The 20,521-nt window shown below is 51.8% G+C and overlaps 2 protein-coding genes and 1 non-coding gene across 5 annotated transcripts in view; 1 reads left to right on the top strand and 2 right to left on the bottom strand.

The window, feature by feature from the left end:
* The window catches only part of CAND2 (cullin associated and neddylation dissociated 2 (putative)), a 30,366-nt gene extending 15,764 nt beyond the window's left edge, over window positions 1-14,602 (top strand). For 2 of the 3 annotated variants that reach the window (XM_059076092.2, XM_067043394.1), the window contains exons 10-15: window positions 314-1,816; window positions 4,017-4,112; window positions 9,148-9,317; window positions 10,424-10,588; window positions 11,695-11,802; window positions 12,889-14,602. In XM_059076092.2, coding sequence (XP_058932075.1) covers window positions 314-1,816; window positions 4,017-4,112; window positions 9,148-9,317; window positions 10,424-10,588; window positions 11,695-11,802; window positions 12,889-13,116 — 2,270 coding nt within the window. In that variant the 3' untranslated portion in view covers window positions 13,117-14,602. Of the gene's footprint in view, window positions 1-313; window positions 1,817-4,016; window positions 4,113-9,147; window positions 9,318-10,423; window positions 10,589-11,634; window positions 11,803-12,888 lie in introns of all 3 variants that reach the window. The other variant, XM_067043395.1, reaches the window with a different exon arrangement.
* Window positions 14,565-19,859, bottom strand: RPL32 (ribosomal protein L32). Its single transcript, XM_059076128.2, has 4 exons — window positions 19,606-19,859; window positions 18,091-18,191; window positions 17,294-17,475; window positions 14,565-14,737 (listed from the first exon to the last, which is right to left on the bottom strand). Exons 2-4 carry the CDS (start codon window positions 18,184-18,186, stop codon window positions 14,608-14,610), a joined length of 408 nt encoding a protein of 135 aa, XP_058932111.1. The 5' UTR covers window positions 18,187-18,191; window positions 19,606-19,859; the 3' UTR covers window positions 14,565-14,607.
* Window positions 18,396-18,535, bottom strand: LOC131764704 (small nucleolar RNA SNORA7). Its single transcript, XR_009337913.1, has one exon. It is a non-coding gene; the product is annotated as a small nucleolar RNA SNORA7 (small nucleolar RNA).
* Window positions 19,860-20,521: the final 662 nt, after the last annotated feature.

Genomic DNA, 20,521 nt, shown 5'->3' with positions numbered 1-20,521 from the left:
GGAACCCAGCCCCCAGCCCCCAATCCCTGCGAGTACCCCTGTTCAGCAACCTACAGTGGCTCCCCACTGCCAGCAGTGAGAACAGGGCTGGGGCGCCGGCCCTATGTCCTGTTTGTAAATAGGTTTCCTGGCCTGTGTCCTCAGCCCTGGCCCCGGCCAAGCCCTGACCTCATAGAGTCTGCCGCGTGAGAGCGCAGGTGCCCGGGTCCAGCTCAGACGCCTCAGGGTGCTCCACCCCTGCATCCAGGGAGGGCTGAGTTGGGTCAGGGTCTGTGGCCTGGTAACCTTGCCTCCCGCCCCTCCCACCCCCCAGGCATCGTCTTCTCGCTGGCGGACCGCTCCAGCTCCTCCACCATCCGGATGGATGCCCTGGCTTTCCTGCAGGGGCTGCTGGGCACAGAGCCGGCTGAGGCCTTCCACCCCCACCTGCCCGCTCTCCTGCCGCCTGTGATGGCCTGCGTGGCCGACCCTTTCTACAAGATCGCAGCCGAGGCCCTGCTGGTGCTCCAGGAGCTGGTGAGGGCCCTGTGGCCGCTGGATGGGCCTCGGATGCTGGACCCGGCACCCTACATTGGAGAGATGTCCGCGGCCACCCTGGCACGGCTTCGTGCCACCGACCTGGACCAGGAGGTGAAGGAGCGGGCCATCTCCTGCATGGGCCACCTCGTGGGCCACCTGGGTGACCAGCTCGGGGATAACCTGGAGCCGTCACTCTTGCTCCTCCTGGACCGCCTGCGGAATGAGATCACCCGGCTTTCTGCCGTCAAGGCGCTGACACTGGTGGCCGTGTCCCCGCTGCGGATCGACCTGCAGCCCATCCTAGCCGAGGCGCTGCCCATTCTGGCCTCGTTCCTGCGGAAGAACCAGCGGGCCCTGCGGCTGGCTACACTGGCCGCCCTGGCCGCCCTGGCCCAGAGTCAGGGCCTCGGCCTCCCGCCGTCTGCCGTGCAGGCCGTGCTGGCCGAGCTGCCCTCCCTTGTCAGTGAGAACGACATGCACGTAGCCCAGCTGGCTGTGGACTTCCTCGCCACTGTGACCCGCTCCCAGCCAGCCTTGTTGGCCGAGGTCAGTGGCCCTGTGCTGGCAGAGCTGCTGCGTTTGCTGCGCTCGCCCCTCCTGCCGGCCGGTGTGCTCGCGGCCGCCGAAGGCTTCCTACAGGCCCTGGTGGGGACCCGGCCGCCGTGCGTGGACTACGCCGAGCTCGTCGGCCTGCTCACGGCGCCCGTTTACGAGCAGGTGGCGGACGGTGGGCCCGGCCTGCACAAGCAGGTGTTCCACTCGCTGGCTCGGTGTGTGGCGGCCCTCGCGGTGGCCTGTCCCCAGGAGGTGGTGGGCACGGCCAACCGCCTGGTCTGTGATGCCAGGTCGCCCAGCTCGAGCCCAGGGGTCAAGGTCCTGGCGATCCTGTCGCTGGCCGAGGTGGGCCAGGTGGCTGGACCGGGCCCCCAGCAGGAGCTGAAGGCGGTGCTCCTGGAAGCCTTGGGCTCACCCAGCGAGGACGTGAGGGCGGCTGCCTCCTACGCGCTGGGCCGCGTGGGCGCGGGGAACCTGCCTGACTTCCTGCCCTTCCTGCTGGGGCAGATGGAGGCCGAGCCCCGGCGGCGGTACCTGCTGCTACACTCGCTCCGGGAGGCCCTGGGGGCCGCCCAGCCCGACAGCCTGAAGCCCTACGCCGAGGACATCTGGGCCCTGCTGTTCCAGCGCTGCGAGGGCGCCGAGGAGGGCACCCGGGGGGTGGTGGCCGAGTGCCTCGGGAAGCTGGTCCTCGCGAACCCTCCATTCCTCCTGCCCCGGTTCCGGAAGCAACTTGCTGCAGGTAGGGGCACAGGGGTGGGCTAAGGCAGCCCAGATCGGAGGTGGGCGGAGGTCCACGTAGGGTGAACTTGTTCAGGCGATTGGGTCTGAGAGTCAGTGTTTTGACCAGGTTCAAGGCAGAGGAGCCGTTAAAAAACAGTGTTTCCTGAGACTTCAAGGCCTCTTCCTGTGGGACCCTCTGGGATGGAGGGGGCGGGATCCTTGATGCGTCCCTCCAACAAATAAACTTTTCACGGCGCCACTTGTTGTGGACAGCAAGCGGCCTTGTGCTCCAGGTGAGGGTCAGCGAAGGCAGTTCTCCGAGGGGCCAGGAACGGCAGCCTGCAGGGTGCAGCTGTCTCGGGCCAGCATGAGGCGGGAGCAAATGTAAACGTGGACTAGGATTGGATGCCAGGCCCTGGGCTGTGGAGAGGGCCAGGGAAGGGGTGAGGAAGGCAGGTCTTACGTTCTGGGGTTAGGGCGCGTCAGGGTGTCCTGCGGCTCGGGGGGGAAGAGAGCCGGCAGGTGGACTGCGGGCTCTTAGGCAAGTGAAAGCCCCTGGGGGCGAAAGGCATGCAGGCCTTGAGCTGGTCACCCGGTCCCCATAGGGTCAGTGCTGTGTTAGTTGACATAATGCAGCCAAAGTGCTTGGTATAGTGGGTGGTACCTACTTCGTACTGCTAGTAGTATCCACTGTCGTGGCTGTGTCAGTGATTCCGCTTAAGCCCTCCCTGGGTTGCTGGTAGACAAGCAGCAGCTCTGGGCCCTCACTGCTGTGTGCACGGGACATCCACGTTGAGGACATCACCTGTGACGCTGCACAGGGCTCTTCACGAGGAGCCTTGGGAGGCAAGAGTCTTGGGATGAGGGGCAGCCCCGCCTTTTCCAAGCTCAGATGTGTTGAGGCCTCGTGCCCACTGTTGACCCAGCGAGCCAGTCACATTTCCTATTTACTGCCGGCTGCTGGGATGCTTAGAGCCGAAGCAGCGGCCTGCTTCTAGCAAGTTCATAGGACTTTCTAGTTGCCTCTCGCTGCACGCCCCTCACTCTGGTTTCCATCTCACTGTGTCCTTGGCCTCATTTTTCTTAGTTCAATTAATCCTCTTCTATGTGTATCATCTTTAGCAGCCACCCTGAATCTTCTCAGGAGCCAGTCAGGATGGAAAGAGAAAGAGGAAAAAACTACAAGTCTGAAGTCAGTAACTCACTCACTCATACCCTAGCATCAAATTGTAAACTTTCTGCTGAGTCTTGAACTGAAGTCTTGGGTGGAAATGGCCTTAACCCGTTCAGTGCTGTGTGCCGGAGGGGTGGAAGCTGCCGATTAATTTCCTTCACCCTAATGGGAAGTATACTCCCTTCCCTTTCTGCAGCTTCTCCACTCAGAAAGCAAGCAGAAAAGCAAAATTCAGTGAGTTCAGCCTGCTTGAAGCACAACTGCTCCCTTCTTGGAGAAGCCCACAGAGAGGGCTCAGAAGCAGCTGGTGAATTCTGGACCTGCTGTGTGACCTTAGACGTGAATTTTTTTTTTTTCCCATTACGCGGGCCTCTCACCGTTGTGGCCTCTCCCGTTGCGGAGCACAGGCTCCGGACGCGCAGGCTCAGTGGCCACGGCTCACGGGCCCAGCCGCTCCGCGGCACGTGGGATCCTCCCGGACCGGGACACGAACCCGCGTCCCCTGCATCGGCAGGCGGACTCTCAACCACTGCGCCACCAGGGAAGCCCCCTTAGACGTGAATTTAACCTTTCCGGTCTCTTCTCATGTAGAAAATGGAGATTAAGAAGAATTTTTATTAATTATTGTGACTCATATTGTATGATTTTTTTATATTATCAACCAATGACTAGGATTAATTGATCCTGAGGATTAATTGAGATAATACGTCTGAAAAATAGAACGCAGCCCCAAGGCCTGGGCAGAGAGGTCTTTCTTCGGGTTGAGCCCTGTCTTGGGTTCTCGTTGTCCGTTTCTGTCCTTGGCGTGGCTGCCTGAGAGCTCGCAGTTTTACCCTCTCAGCTGAAGTAGGAAGAATTCAGGGGAGATTCTGGGCTGCCAAGGAAAGTGGTAGCATCAGCTTGCCCAGAGATGGGCAGGGCGTTTCGCGTGGGGAGGGGACGTGGTTCTGTCTCCCACGGAGGCGAGGGGAGCCTCAGCGCCCTCCGGCCTGTGGGTGTCCGGGACCCGTCGCGCCCGCCCCAAGTGCCCCCTCTCGTCCTGCAGGTCAGCCACACACCCGCTGTACTGTCATCACGGCCGTCAAGTTCCTCATCTCGGACCAGCCCCACCCCGTCGACCCCATCCTGAAGACCTTCGTTGGTGAGTGTCCCCACCCCTCTGCCCCCTTTGGTCACCTCCACCCTGTTCTTGCGCTTGAGCTGATTTTTCTTTTTCTTTTTTCTTTCCTAAAAATTTTTATTGGAGTATAGTTGATTTACAATGCTGTGTTCGTTTCAGGTGCACAGCAAAGTGAATCAATTATAATACATATACCCATACCCACTCTTTTTTTTAAAGATTCTTTCCCATATAGGCCATTACAGAGTATTGAGTACAGTTCCCTGTGCTCTACAGCAAGTTCTTATTAGTTATCTATTTTATATATAGGAGTGGGTATATGTCCATCCCAATCTCCCAATTTATCCCTCCCCACCAGCCCCTTGGTAACCGTACATTTGCTTTCGATATCTGTAAGTCTGTTCCTGTTTTGTAGATAAGTTCATTTGTATTGTTTTGTCTTTTATAAATTTATTTATTTTTGGCTGCGTTGGGTCTTCGTTGCTGCGCGCGGGCTTTCTCTAGTTGCGGCGAGCGGGGGCTACTATTCTTTGCGGTGCGCAGGCTTCTCATTGTGGTGGCTTCTCTTGTTGCGGAGCACGGGCTCTAGGTGTGTGGGCTTCAGGAGTTGTGGCACGTGGACTCAGTAGTTGTGGCTCCCGGGCTCTAGAGCGCAGGCTTGGTAGTTGGGGTGCATGGGCTTTGTTGTTCCGCAGCACGTGGGATCTTCCTGGACCAGGGCTGGAACCCGTGTCCCCTGCCTTGGCAGGCGGATTCTTAACGACTGTGCCACCAGGGAAGCCCTTGTATTGTTTTTTAAAATTAGATTCCATGTATGAGCGATATCATATAATACTTGTCTTTCTGTGTCTGACTTACTTCACTCAGTATGACAATCTATAGGTCCATCCATATTGCTGCAAATGGCATTATTTTGTTCTTTTTTATGCCTGAGTAATATTCCATTGTATATATGTACCACATTTTCTTTATCCACTCCTCTGTCTGTGCACATTTAGGTTGCTTCCATGTCCTGGCTGTTGTAAATAGTGCTGCAGTAAACATTGGGGTGCACGAGTCTTTACAAATTATGGTTTTCTCTGGGTATATGCCCAGTAGTGGGATTGCTGGGTCATATGGTAGTTCTGTTTTTAGCTTTTTAAGGAACCTCCGTACCGTTCTCCATAGCAGCTGCACCAATTTACATTCCCACCAATAGTGTGGGAGGGTTCCCTTTTCTCCATGCCCTCTCCAGCATTTATTGTTTGTAGATTTTTTTTTTTTTTTTTTTTTTTTTTTTTTTTTGTGGTATGCGGGCCTCACTGTTGTGGCCTCTCCCTTGCGGAGCACAGGCTCCGGACGCGCAGGCCCAGCGGCCATGGCTCACGGGCCCAGCCGCTCCGCGGCACGTGGGATCTTCCCAGACCGGGGCACGAACCCGCGTCCCCTGCATCGGCAGGCGGATTCTCAACCACTGCGCCACCAGGGAAGCCCAATTGTTTGTAGATTTTTTGATGATGGCCATTCTGAGCGGCGTGGCGTGGCGTGATACCTCAATGTAGGATTTTTTTTTTTTTTTTTTTTGGCGGTACGCAGGCCTCTCACTGCTGTGGCCTCTCCCATTGCTGAGCACAGGCTCCGGATGCGCAGGCTCAGCAGCCATGGCTCACGGGCCCAGCCGCTCCACGGCATGTGGGATCTTCCCGGACCGGGGCACGAACCCGCGTCCCCTGCATCGGCAGGCGGACTCTCAACCACTGCGCCACCAGGGAAGCCCTCCACCCATTTTTTGATTGGGTTGTTTGTTATTTTGATATTGAGCTGCATGAACTGCTTATATATTCTGGGGATTAATCCCTTGTTGGTTGCTTCATTTGCAGATATTTTCTCCCATTCTGAGGGTTGTCTTTTGTTTATGGTTTCCTTGCTGTGCAAAAGCCTTTAAGTTTAATTAGATTCCATTTGTTTCTTTTCATTTTTATTTTCATTACTCTAGGAGGTGGATCAAAAAAGACCTTGATGTGATTTATGTCGTAGAGTGTTCTGCCTGTGTTTTCCTCTAAGAGTTTTATAGTGTGCGGCCTTACATTTAGGTCTTGAGTCCATTTTGAGTTTATTTTTGTGTATGGTGTTAGAGAATGTTCTAATGTCACTCTTTTACATGTAGCTGCCCAGTTTTCGCAGCACCACTTATTGAAGAGACTGTCTTTTCTCCATTGTATATTCTTGCCTCCTTTGTCAAAGATAAGGTGACCACAGGTGTGTGGGTTTGAGCTGATTTTTCTTACATGTTAGCCAAGGGGATTCGGAGACCTGGGAGGCTGCCTCACCCATGATGGGCAGCGGGGCTCAAATCCCTGCACTGCCCCGGAATCGCTGGGTGGGCCCAGCACGCCCCTTCTCCCCTCTGAGCCTCAGTTTCCTCATCTGTAAAATGGGATTGAGAAATCCTTATCTGCGTGTTCTCAGGTTGTTTTGGAGACTCCCCTGTGTGACTGGGGGGAAAGTACTCCATGAACACAGGCTCTCCCTTGCGTTGGCTTTGGCGGGCGCCTAGCTGGGTAGAGCTGCACAGGGGCTGGGGAGAGCAGCTCCCCGGCTCATCCCTGGTCTGAGGGGCCTTCTGGCCTGAGGAGCCCAAACAGCCTTGCCTGTGGACCTTCACCTGGGCCACACCAGAGTCTGGCCCTCCTCATTCAGGCAGGGCCCCCTGGTGGAGTGTGGAGAGGTTTTAGAGTCCAGCAGCAGCCTTGGTTCAAATCCTGGCTCTGCTGCTTGGGCTGTGTGAGCGTGGACAGGCCACCTCATCCTCGGCTATACAATGGGGGTGCTGATCCCCACCTGCTGGGGCACTGTTGTGTGCGACCAAGGGGCCAGCACTCTGGGTTTGTTTGTTTGTTTTTCATTTTTGGCCGCACCGTGCGGCATGTGGGATCTTAGTTCCCCGACCAGGGATCGAACCCCCTGTCCCCTGCACTGGGAGTGCAGAGTCTTAACCACTGGACCGCCAGGGAAGAGGGGCCAGCACTCTGGATTGGAAAACATGTCCGGAAGCTGCAGCAGTATCGTCAGCAGCTACTTCATCCCACGTCCTGACCCAGCAGGGGGCACGCTGCCTCCAGCTCTGATTTCCTCCATCCTGCCTGAGCTGCCCGTGGTGGGCACCCACCAAGGCCTCCACCTGGGTGTTTGGGTTTGTTGTTGTATGTTTTTGAGCTCTTGCTGTAGATCAGGTACCATGCTAGGCCTTTTACCTCATCACGGTTCATCTTCGCAGCCCCCTCTGTAGCCTGAGCACTGGCCCCATTTTACAGATGAGGAAAGTAAGGCTCAGATAAGAGATTTGAACTCAGGTCTTGCCGGGTCCCCGCAGCTGTGTCCTCAGAGGGAGTGAGAACCTAGGAGAGCCAGCAGGGCACCGCAGAAGGGACCCAGAGCCACCAGCCCTGGGTTTGGATCCTGCTCTGCTGGGAGACTGTGTTCTTCCCCGTGCTTCACACCAGGAGACCCATGATGGCAGTTTGTCCCATGACAGGTGATGGTAACTCTGATTGACTGGTTAGGCTGGAGACTTTTAGGTTTCTCCACTTTAAAGTTGCTTTTCCCTTTGGAATGAGTAAGTATTTTTAAGCCTATTGAAATATCTTCTTCCTCATCAAATTTTTGCCCACTACATTTTGCATCCATTGGGGTTTCTTGCCTGAATAAACGATTACTGACAGTTGCTAAGTGACAACTTTCTAATTCCAGCATTCCTCCCATATTTATTAGTTTGCATTTCGTTCCCAGAAATAACTTTTCCTTTTCCCCCATTTATTTATTCATTGATTTGTTCATATCATTATAGACTCAGGGGTTTATATTTCACTCAGTGGGTTATAATCTATTCCTGTCATTTCTTTTGAGTCCCAAGATTATCTCACATTTAGCCAGTGGGAGCCCTTCAAGCTGGTTCTTTTGTTCTGTTGACATGTTTCCATCATTCTTTGAGCATCTCCTTACCTTTTGGCGTGATAAGGTGCTCCCGACCCATCTTGAACCTTTCCTGCCCCAGCCCTGGAATCAACCATTTCTCCAAGGAGCCTGATTCCTTTTAGTGGAGAATAGTATTCAGAATCCAAGATCTGAGCACTAGGTGTGCTCATGGCTACTGGGGTGCCATTACTTCTAGGCCCTCTCAGCAGACAGAATCAGGAAATCTAAGTGTGTATGACTGTATGTACACAGTCAGACACACGTACATATTCCAGTCCAGCACCACAGGGTTCATGCTAGCCTTCTCCCTTTCCATATACCCATCTGTTACAGGAGAAACCCAGCTCTTGAGATCTTTATTCACTTACTCCTGGAATACACAGAAGGTAGTCATGAGAGTTGCGCTAACCCGAATCTGTGAAAAATCAGTGTTCGTTTATAATTCTTTTATCTTTAGCCTGAGGGCATCTTGTCACAATGCTTTGGAAGTTACTTAGGTGAGTTGTTTTCTCCTTCATAACCTGGGTGGTTATATTAATCATTTGAAATACAGTTGTTGTTGTTTTTTTTTTTAGGGATCCCTCCCATTCTTGATTTTATTTATTTATTGAATATATAAAACATTAACATAGTTATTAAAAAGTCTAACCTATACTAAAAGAAATGCTGTGTGATTTTGTGTAAGTCTCTTTACCTCTCTGGTCTTCAGCATTCTCATCTGAAATAAAATCAAGTTAACATTTATCGTCCTCATTTGGTGCTCTGCTGTGTGCTTTGTAGACATCACCGCATTTTTAATCCTAAAACCAGTCCTACAGTGTAGGTACTGCTGTTACACCCATTTTACAGTTGAGGACATTGAGGCTGTCCAAGGTGCCACAGTTATCACGTGGTCAAGCCTGGATTTGAACCCAGGCCAGACTCAAGTCCACATTCTTATCTGGACTTTGAAGGTTTGTTGCGCAGAGTAGATGCTCAGAACACATTTGTCCCCGTCCAGCCAGGTCTGCACGGCTCCCGTTAACCAGATAAACCCGGTGGGGGGGAGGTGGTTTGTGTTGGGCGGTGCTGCCCCTCACACCACCTCTGGTCTTTCTGCCAGGAGATTTCATGGAGAGCCTGCAGGACCCAGACCTGAATGTGCGCCGGGCCACCCTGGCTTTCTTCAACTCCGCCGTGCACAACAAGCCCTCACTGGTCCGCGACCTGCTGGACGACATCCTGCCCCTCCTCTACCAGGAGACGAAGATCCGCCGGGACCTCATCCGAGAGGTGAAGCCGTGGGAGGACAGAGCCGGGAGCCCTTGGGTCTGACTGCTGCGGCTGGGGCGAGGGTTAGGGCCAAGCTCATCAGAGCAGGTCCGGCCCACAGGGTCAAGTTTGCCCTTCCACTTCCCAGCTGTGTGACCCTGGCCGGGGCAACCCGATCCTCTCTGAACCTCAGTTTGTCCTCACGGGCAAAGGGAGGGAAATAACTGTGTCCACATTATAGGGTTGTTGAGAAGATTTTTAATGAGCTAAACCCTACAAGTGCTCAGAACTGCTCCTGGCACACAGTCGGTGCTCAGTAAATGTCAGCAACTCTTGTCATCACTCGGCATTCAGCAGGTGTTCGTGGAGCACCAGCCCGGCGTCCAGGCGCCGGGACCAGACATGAGGCACCAGGGAGCTCACGGCCTCCTGAAGGAGAGGGAGGGGTACCCTCTCTGCTGATGATTTCAGTTACTTAGAGCACTTGGTAAAGTCAGGGCTTAAGAGGGAGAGATTAAAAGTGAGTTAACAGGCAGCTCATTGCACGGTATAATGACAAGGGCTGAACCAGCTGGCATCGCTGAGGAGCATGTGACTGTTGAGAGGGGTTAGGAAAGTGTTCCAAAAGGAGGGGACATTTGAGCTGGGCTTCGAGGGGTAAGAAGGAGTTACCATTAAGAGCAGGGCCTTGTGGTTATAACTTCAGAGAGACCTGGGGTTTTGATTCTGGTTGGGCTATTTACTAGCTTGGGCTAGTGTCCTTGGGCAAGTTAGTTAACCTTTCTGAGCCTTAGTTTCCTCATATATTAAATGGAGTTAATAGTAACACCGTCTTCCTGGGACTGTTGAATGAGTAAAACGTCATCTGTCAAGCACTCAGCACAGTGCCTGGCACATCATAACTGCCCAGTAGGTTCTAATACTTGTAACTATAATTACTGTTACTATTATTATCAGAAGGCATCATGGGCTGAGCAAAGGCATGGAGACTTAAGGGTCTAAGGCATGACTTGGGGATGGGACGCAGTGCTGAACAACAGAGGGAGGGGTGCAGCGGGAACCCGGGGAGGTGGCCTTACGCCCTGGGGTCACAGCCCCCGGCCCGCTGTCCTCCCTCCCTCCTGCAGGTGGAGATGGGGCCCTTTAAGCACACGGTGGACGATGGGCTGGATGTGCGGAAGGCGGCCTTCGAGTGCATGTACTCGCTGCTCGAGAGCTGCCTGGGGCAGCTGGACATCTGCGAGTTCCTGAACCACGTGGAGGACGGCCTGAAGGACCACTACGACATCCGGGTAGGGCGAGCCCCCCGCCGGACCCAGGCCCACCCCGCGGCGGGAGGACAGCCGGGCACCGCAGGGCCCGCTTCTTGTTTGTCCCCCACCCCTGCCCCAGGAGCCCCCCGTGGAAAAACAGCTGCTTTGTTCTTCACCAATGAGAAAAAGAACCCGCGTCTCACGCCTTTGGTGGGAGTCTACACTGGGCAAGCTCCTGGGAGGATGGTTTGACCAGAACTAGAAAAATGGAGAATTTAGAAACATTTTATTTTTTTATTTTTATTTTTTGGGGATTTTTTTTTAAACATCTTTATTGGAGTATCATTGCTTTACAATGGTGTGTTAGTTTCTGCTTTACAACAAAGTGAATCAGCCATGCAAATACATATATCCCCAAACCTTAGAAACATTTTAAAATTTAGAATTCTTAGACACTCTGTGAACTGACTTCATGGACCGACTCCTAAAAATACATTCAGAGAGACGGTTCTCCACAGCTCTCTGGGAGTTGGGAAAGGCTGGCAGCTACCAAAATGTCCACTCATGGGGGAGCTGGCTCAGTAAACCAGGTACCTCCAGCCATGGATGGGATCCTGGCAGCATTACAAGGACGGAGAGGGATCTCTGTGCTGGCATGGAAGGTGGCCAAGACCCACTGTTAGGTGATGAGTTGTAGAAGTTTGGGCCATTTTTTTATTACCTGTGAGGGAGACAGGTTTTACTTGCTATCCTTGTAGCTTTTTAAAATACATACAATGAACATGAATCGTTTTTGTTAACAAAAAACCAGTGTCAAATTATCAAAAGGAATTATGCTTCTCTTAAAGGGTTTAGACAATCTAAAAGTGAATAGAGAAGTGAGTAGTAATCACCCAAAAGTTCCGCTCCACCTAGAGAGAACCACTGTTGTAAATCTCAGTCTTTCCCGGGAAAATGTACAAAAACATTCCTTAATTTCGTCAACCAGTATTCGGTGAGTGCCAGTACCCACGGGTCAGCGTGGCAGGCAGGCGGGCTGGCTGCTAGAGCTTGGCCTTGCGCTCCAGACCTCTGCTCTTCCCCAGGGCCTGCTGCTTTGGGTCCTGGGCCGTCTCACCAAGAACTGTGTCCTTCCCCCTGGGCAGATGCTGACCTTCATTATGCTCGCCCGACTGGCGACGCTGTGCCCCGTGCCTGTCCTGCAGAGGCTGGACCGGCTCATCGAGCCCCTCAGGGCCACCTGTACCGCTAAGGTAAGCGCCCTGCCCAGCCCTGGGCGCACCTGCTGGGCTCTCCGCAGATCGTTCATGGTTACTGTTTACTGAGAATCTCCTGCAGTACGGGTGTTGTATGAAGTGCTTTATTCGATCGTTATCATTGCCCTACAGAGTACTTCTTATTCTTACCATTATACACACAAGGAAACAAAGGTTCAGAGAGGTCAAGTTATCGACTGAGGCTACACAGTAAATTGCAGAGCTGGGATTCAAACCTAGCTCTTCCTTTCATCCATTCAACACTTCCTGAGTGCTGGGCCTTGTGCGAGGTACCAGGGATGCAACATTGAACGTGGTGGACTCCCTCCTCTCACATCCTAATTGGGAAACTGAGTCAGACCCTTCGAAAGATAGAAGCCACTGACTGATTGGTATAGGGCAGTTAGCCTGGAGTGCCTCGAGGTCCGGGGAGGATCTTAGGCAGAAGGCTCACGGAAAGCTGTCACGTTGAGAACAGCCTATCACACCCAGTAAATGCCTGCTGAAAGCAAGAACTAATTTGGGTTTTGGAAGAGTAGGAATTAACCAAAAAGAAAGCAGAGTATTTTCGATTGGAGCTTAAAGAGGGGTCACGGCTCTTAGGGGGCAGAGCCACTTGAACCCAGGACTGTCCAGCCCCACCGCCAAGCTTTTCACCTCTACCTGAGCCTCTGCGGGGAAGAGCCCGAGTGTTGTCTGGGCTGCGTGTCCTGTGAGCAGAGCAGAAGGGATCTGGACTTTATTCCATAAGCAGTGGGGAAATTCCTGAGATTCTGTGAATAAGCGGGAGAGGTAGGGGATAAAGCAGTGGAGAGCAGGCGAGGCAGCTTTGGAAGTCTACTCCCCAACCTGTCTGCAGAATGGGTGGCAGAGGCAAGGACTTGACCACGGGGGTAAGAGGCCAGCTTTGAAGGCCGTCACAGCAACCCATTCATGAAGTCCAGTGGTGCCAAGGGCCTGCTGTAAGCGCAGTAGATAAAGATAGGAGATGGCGCATGAGCCGGGGAGGATGACAGGTGACCAGGCAAATGCAAGGCCACGTTCAATAAAGGATGGCTCGTTGTTCATTGCTTCCCGCCTTAGGTCAAAGCTGGTTCTGTGAAACAGGAGTTTGAGAAGCAAGATGAACTGAAGCGCTCCGCGATGAGGGCAGTGGCTGCCCTGCTGACCATCCCAGAAGTGGGGAAGAGCCCCATCATGGCGGACTTCTCGTCCCAAATTCGATCCAACCCCGAGCTGGCTGCCCTCTTTGAAAGCATCCAGAAGGATTCTGCTTCAGCCCCCAGCACAGACTCCATGGAGCTCAGCTAGTGCTCCCCCAACCCCCTGGGAACCCCCCCAGCTCACAAGGAGGCCCACTGAAGCCAGAGCCTCACCCTCCCAGCACCACAGGCCTCTAACTTTTGCCCCTTATCCATCTCATTGGGGCCCTCCCTCTCCTGGTCGGGCACCTTCTCCAGGGACCCCAGTAAGAGCTGCGAGGCTGCCAACAGTTGGGCCCTTTTAACTCAGGACAGTTATTCAAAGCAGGTGTGGTAGTTCTTCCAAAGCTTCCACGGAAGATGGATGGGACTTCACACAGGTCAGCCTGGCTCCTTCAAACTGGGGGTCCCAGCCTCACCAAGTACTTAGTATTTAGAAATACTTGTGCTCACAGCTGCAAAAATCTTAGGAGGCAGCTGGATGCCTTCCTCCCCGCTGTCCCAGATGTGTCATTCACACTACTCGCACGTTTTCACCTGATCTGATGTGCCAAAAATTAGTGCTTTGGCCGGGCATCTTAAAAACTCAGGTACCTCCCTGAGCTGTTCACACTTTAGGATCCACAATGCTTTCTTTCTCACTGGCAGGGATCAGTCAGGAATGTGTCCTGATTTTGCAGAGGCAGGTGAGCGGGGTAGGGAATTAGGTGTCTTTTTTCTAATCCCAGAACTCGTACGTAGCAAACCGAGAGGCAGGCAGGCACAAATGAACAAGTACAAACCGCTTTTCATATCCCACCATCGAGGTGTAACCAGGTGGTTTGTGAACACATCCTTTCTAGTTTTTAGTGTCAAGGACACAGAGACATTAAGCGACAGGCCAAAGAATTTTCTGCTATCCCAGGTTAATAAAGGACAGATCCTAAACTGTTAACTGTTTTCTCCGCACAATTCCTCTACTCGGTAGTCACAAGACTATCAGAACGCTTCCCACGTCAATTCAGGGAAGTCACACGAAGACCAACAGTTTACTCAGGCGTTTCAGACTGAGTTTTGAACAGGAGCCAATCTGTAAGAAAGACATTTATCTACTGAGCTAAAGGCCTTAAATCCAGTCTCGGGCTATAGAGTGCCACATGCCCTCTTCCATGTGACCTGTGCTGCCACTTAATACCATGTCTTGGAAAAACGGCCTCTTAGCCTCATAAAACAGCTGAATTCTAGGCACTGTTGACTAAGGTCTAGGACTGTAGTTGAAAAGGAAACTTGATTGTCCTCAATCTTCACAAGAACGACTACTTGCTCCAAGATGCCAGGTCCTTCAACCAGGGGTCTCAGAACCTACCGTGGTCTGAAGGCCACATCTTCCTGAGCCCACCTGGAGCCGACCAAGGCTGCTCTGGGCACCTGAGGCCTGGGCCCCACGAAGGAAGGATCATGCATCCTTTACAAACGCCTTGCAGACAGAAGGTTCCACAGAGCATGAACAGGCAAAAGAGCAACCTCTGTGACAAGCTGTCAAACGGAAGAGTACAACCAAGGGGGAAATGCCAGATGGCCGTTTCACGGTTTTATTAAACAAAACGTGCACACGAGCCGTCTATTCATTTTCTTCGCTGCGCAGCCTGGCGTTGGGATTGGTGACTCTGATGGCCAGCTGGGCTGCTCTCTCCACAATGGCTTTGCGGTTCTTGGAGGAGACGTTGTGCGCAATCTCGGCACAGTAGGACCTGGGAAAGAATCGGTACGTGAGTAAGGAGGCCACCCTGGCAAACACACACACGTGTCCCACCGGGAAGGCAATAGCCCTGGTCACTCTGCTTCCAGAGCTGCAGCACTGAAGAGACGGGGGGCTGCTAACTCCCCTAATTCCATGGCACTAGCAACACAGCTCTGAAGTGTTCCCTGGTAGTGATCCCTCTCATTTAACCCTCCCAGCAGCCTCGTAATCCAGGTAGCGCCTCTATTTTACAGACGAGGAAACCAAGGCCCACAAAGTGGAGGTGAATTCCCAAGTCACGCGCAGGCCAGGATGGCTCAGCCCCAGACTCCGGGTTCAAAGGTTCTCCCTCAGTCCTTTGAACCAAGCCGCCCAGCTCAAGGCAGTCTCAGGGAGCTTGGACTTGCCCATGAAAAGTTTAGGTACTTTCTGCAAAGCAACCAACAGCAAAACCCGACAGCCTGATGAAGCCAAGGGCTCCCCAGCCCAGACTATGAACATTTCGCCTGTTTGCTGCAGACAAATTCAGCTTGAAAAGTAACAGTGCCTAAACTCACCCAGTGAATGACAACACCTAAAGTTTCCGGAGCTGGTGCCAGGTATCGTTCTATTCATTCCTTCACAGCCACACCACACCCCGGTTTGGTAACGAAGTGGCCTAATGTGCACATTTCAGTGAGGAAGTGATTTATGAAGCCATCAGCAGTGAATTAAGAAGACACTCTACCCCAGGAGGAATTTCAGCAGAGAGAGGAGTAAGACTAGGCAGTGATTAAATAAGGCAGTGGGCACAGTTCTTTTTAAGAACTCTGCAGGAAAACAGCTTCAAAGCAAGAGACAAACCAATCCAGACAGAGAACTTCTTTTGTTTTATGTAAAGAAGTCCACTCAAGTCCAATATCTTAAAACATTTCCCTAATCTTTATTTCCAAGGAGTCTTAAGTTGCATCACACTTTTTTCATTTTTCAAAAACTCCCCAAGTCCTCATCCATGTGTATTTAATAATCAATCACACTGTACATACTTCAAATACTTTCCCCTCTGCTTGGGCATTTTCCACACAACAACCGTTTTTAACATACAACATTCCAGCCGGCGCTTGTAACCCCACCATTCACCAATTGTACATAGTACAGTTACTGCTGCAATGATCAGCTTACAGTTTCCCTACTTTTCAATTATTTCAGGATAAATGCCCAGAAATGGAACTTGTGAATTAAATTAGATCCAGAGTATTTCTATGCCTCTTGATACAAACTGCCAAGCTGCTACTGATAAAAGACTTATCTAAAAAGACTTACCTTACGGCAACCAACTACATTTGCACAGCAATCATCTTTGCTACACAAAAGATACTAAACTGCATCTTTCTGTCACAGTCCTCTATCAACCTTCTTACTGCAGTTTGGGCATCCAACATTAATTCCTATGCTCATCCTTTCTAAAGAGTATCTGCAGCATCTCAATGCCTGGCTAGGTTTCTGACCTAGAGAAACTCAACTGAAAGTGAGAATAATGGTCGTTTATTACTTGCATCTACAATGACTACAGGTAAAAGATCTTTGTACACATACGTACACACAGATGTTACTGGTCACTCACTCCATGTCCTTTCTAACTCACCAAGAAATTGCAGGTTTTTAAGCTCCTGTTTAACAGGAAGGGAAGAAAACAAACTGTCCTCTGCTTAACCAAAAATTACCATTCTCCCAATCCAGATTAAAACTGTGTCTAAGTCACTACCCGTGAGAGATCTTTTCTCATCCCACTGCCGTCGTTTGGCCCTAAGCAGAGACCAAAAGTCTTATACACAGAGCTCGCCAACTGTCTAAATTTCTTGGGCTTCCCTGGTGGCGCAGTGGTTGAGAGTCCGCCTGCCGATGCAGGGCACACAGGTTCATGCCCCGGTCTGGGAAGATCCTACATGCCGCAGAGCGGCTGCGCCCATGAGCCATGGCCACTGAGCCTGTGCTCCGAAACAGGAGAGGCCACAACAGTGAGAGGCCCGCGTACCACAGACAGACAGACACACACACACGAGAATATCTCAAAACACTAAAATAATGCTGTGAACACCCATGCCCTCTTGCACCCCTACAACTCTTGTGTAAGTTGTCCTCTCCGCCTGCAGCCTTCCCCCATTTCTCCACTTCAGATCAGAGCCCAAAATGAGGCAGCAATTCCTCTACTCCTGTAGCCTTCTGAAGATACCTGTGGCCACAGTGTAAAGTGTCCCTTAGGTCTGAGGCTACATTCCATCCCACCCTCCGCATATAAGTAATGTTCTGAAAATGACCGCCAGAGGCTACAGCAGGAGCCATGCTGTCAAGCTCAAGCAAAGCCACTTACTCTCTTCCGGTCCTGGGTCTCCACACTTTTCAGGACAGCTCCCAACCCACATCTCTCTAGCAAAGGAAGCCCTCTGAAGTCCCCAACAAGCATCACCCAAGCTCCTGAGGACACACCACTCCTCCAAATGCATTCCAGAAGGTCCAGAGTCCCTGCCCAAACTGCCCACACACACAGGCTTCTGACGCCTGAACCCAGAGGTGGGACCCAGCTCACTTGTTGCACATCAGCAGCACTTCAAGCTCCTTGACGTTGTGGACCAGGAACTTCCGGAAGCCGCTGGGCAGCATGTGCTTGGTTTTCTTGTTGCTCCCGTAACCGATGTTGGGCATCAAGATCTGGCCCTTGAATCTCCTGCGCACCCTGTTGTCAATGCCTCTGGGTTTCCGCCAGTTCCGCTGAAAGAAAACACATGGTTAGTGTCTGTGAAGACGCCAACTCTTCCTTTCGGAGAAAAAAGGGACCAGATGAAAAGGAAACATGCAGAACAGTAGTTGTCTTCAGGGAACAGGATTTCACTACATTTTTTCTGGTGGAAAAAAAATAGGAGCTCCTGCATCTGACCAGCAGGAATACAGATCCAAATTCACACTCCTTCCAAGCAAAGGAAAAGCAGACTACATACATACCCATGGGATGTGAGGAGACCATGTATAAAGTAAGACGAAAAGCATGGCTTTTAACATCGCAATCAACACCTAAGTTTTCTCATCTATGAAATAAGTGTAATCTATCTCTCATATTGTCATAAGGCCACCTGAAATATAACAAATATGAGCCTCTAGACACCTCAAAACAGGCAAGTGTCCCTTGCCATATAAATTTCAATTTACACATCAAGAGACTGAGTGCCAGTAAGGCAGAGCCACCTGGGATTCTAGAGAACTCTACCGCCAGCCACAGACCAGTTCACCTACCAAAGATCATCTGAGTTGGGGATGTGAGAAACCCAACAGCCTGTTTAGGAACCCCTTTCTTCACCCCAACACACACTTCCGTCCTGGGCCACATACCTTAATTTTGACATATCGGTCTGACTGGTGCCGGATGAACTTCTTGGTCCTCTTTTTGACGATCTTAGGTTTCACGAGGGGTCTGAGGGCAGCCATGATGCCTTCAAGAGAGAGGCAAGAGACCATGTCAAAGATGAGTCTTGGGGCTTCCCTGGTGGCGCAGTGGTTGAGAGTCCGCCTGCCGATGCAGGGGACAGGGGTTCGTGCCCCGGTCCGGGAAGATCCCCCATGCTGCGGAGCGGCTGCATGGCCGTTGAGCCTGCGCTCCTTGGAAGGAGGCTTTCCCACCCTGCCTGGGGCTTGAACTCTGTTGCAGAGTATCTTCCAATCACCAGCTACTGAGCAAACTGGGAATGGAATGGGTACCTCTGCCAGGCTTGCTTTCCCTCCCCACTCCGAAGCTGGCAGAATACTAGCCATTCTCCAGACGCGATCCTGGGAGGTGAGGGGTCACCTTGCCTAGTCAAAGCCAAGAAAGAATGCCGACAGCTGACCGAAAACAAATTAACCACAAAGGGAAATTTTGCAAAGGGGCAGCAAATCCCATTCTACAAAGTGTCCCGGCCCTGAGATGGCCCAATTGCAGGCTTTGGGCAATCTTCATGAAGATTGTAATCTCAGTTTTCTCACCTTTTAAATGGCGATATTGCACACTGAACACCTGCAGTGCCAGGACCACAAGAGACGTGCAGTAAAGAGAAACCTGTAATTCCTCTAGGGTGCTGCTGCTCTGTGACACCCTCGAAAGATACACAAAACCGTCATGTGCTTCTAAAATGCCTCTAAGCCTTGGAACGTTCTGCTCCACCTGACCATCATCCGAATACCAGCTCTAAAAAGTGACGTTCCTCAAGGTGGCCTTTCCGGCTACCTTATCTTTTCTACCGCAGCACCCATTCTGTTCTCTTCACGGCCACCAATTTCTTTGAGCACACAGCAGTTACTCAATAAACGTGTCCAATGAATGAACTTCCCCCCGACCCCCAATAATTTTCTCGAAGACCAGGATGCGGTTTCACATTCCCAGAGATCCTGACCCGCTACCAGAATTTCGATTAATTGAATTATTCGACTCGCAGCTCGATTCTTTGGTTTTTTTGGCAGTCCCGCCACAGAGGCAACCCCAAGGCCAGAAACTGGAAAGGAGGGAGAGTAGAGCCGCGGACATAGAAGAATACACGTGGGCAGACATCGCTGAGCGAGGTGTCCCAGGGCCGTAAGGCCGGAACCCCCTCAGTCTTGCCACGGCGCCCAGGAGCCCCCTTAGTCTAGCCCCAACCGGCGCCCTGCGCCCCCAGTACTCCAACAAGCTGTCCGCAACTGTGACCCCAAGCGGCCTCCGTAGGAGAGCAAGAGACCCTGGGCCGCTTCCCTCTGCTCCTGTATGTGGTCCGGAAAACCGACAAGAGCCATGCCCACCCAGACGAGTGCTCGGAAGGACGGGCCTCCTCGGCAGAGGGCGATGGGGCCAGATGGAGACCGCAGAAAAGAGGATGGCCAACGATGAACACTCACCGAGTAGGAGATGGCGGCCACCTCCGTAGGCAGCGCCGAGGAAGAGAGGGGAAAGTAGCGCGCGAGGCTGATGGGACTTCACCTTTCGGTCCTGGCAGGGAAAAGGAGAGCACCTCCGGATTCTGGTCCTTCAAAGACACTATACACACGTCAGAAATAATAATAGTGAAAAATTCGAGGATACTTGTGTTTTCCTAGCTGTTAATATCTAGGAGTAGCGCTAAAACTTTTCATGCCTGCCGTTGGGACTACGTAAAAATTTGGAATTTTTTTTGAGCTTTTAAGACCTTGTGAGGAGGCATCCACTTCCGCCAGGAATTGAAGCCGCCTCTTCGGAGGATAATCCAGCTTTTAGATTACTGCCTCCCGCGTTTCTTCTTCCGAAGTGCGCTGCTTAGTGGCCAGGAGGGAACAAAACAGCAACATTTTAATAATTCACGTGAATTTATAGAGTAAATAGCAATGAGACTGTAACAGCTCTCATTCAGTGGGCCTCGCACAGTTCCATGAGGTAGTTCTATTAGTTTCCCCATTTTACATATGTAGAGAGTGAAGTATGGAGATTTGACGCAAAAAAAAAAAAAAAAAAAAAAAATCCACACTTCTAACCATTAGGCAAGACTGCCTCGTTTTTAATTGTTCTTTGTTTTATTTTAGCTTTTGTTTTTAAGATTATTGTGAAAATCAAATTTTAAGAGAGGAAAAAAAGAAAAAACGGCCCTTGATTCCAGAGCCCGAACACAATAGTGATGTCATGTCATCCATCAGTGATCTGTGGTAGAGTAGTTTCAGGGCCAGATGGAGACAGAAGCTGAAGTGGATGGTGTTGTTAACTTCGTGATGGGTGAGATGGGAAAGGAGCGAGTGTTGACAACTCCTTCGTGAGATTTTGACTGTGAAGTGGAGTTTGAGGAGA

This window comes from Kogia breviceps, chromosome 10, assembly GCF_026419965.1.
Source record: "Kogia breviceps isolate mKogBre1 chromosome 10, mKogBre1 haplotype 1, whole genome shotgun sequence".
NCBI lineage: Eukaryota > Metazoa > Chordata > Mammalia > Artiodactyla > Physeteridae > Kogia > Kogia breviceps.
Note: the sequence above shows the minus strand (reverse complement) of the source record. Positions and strands in the feature narration are given on the sequence as shown.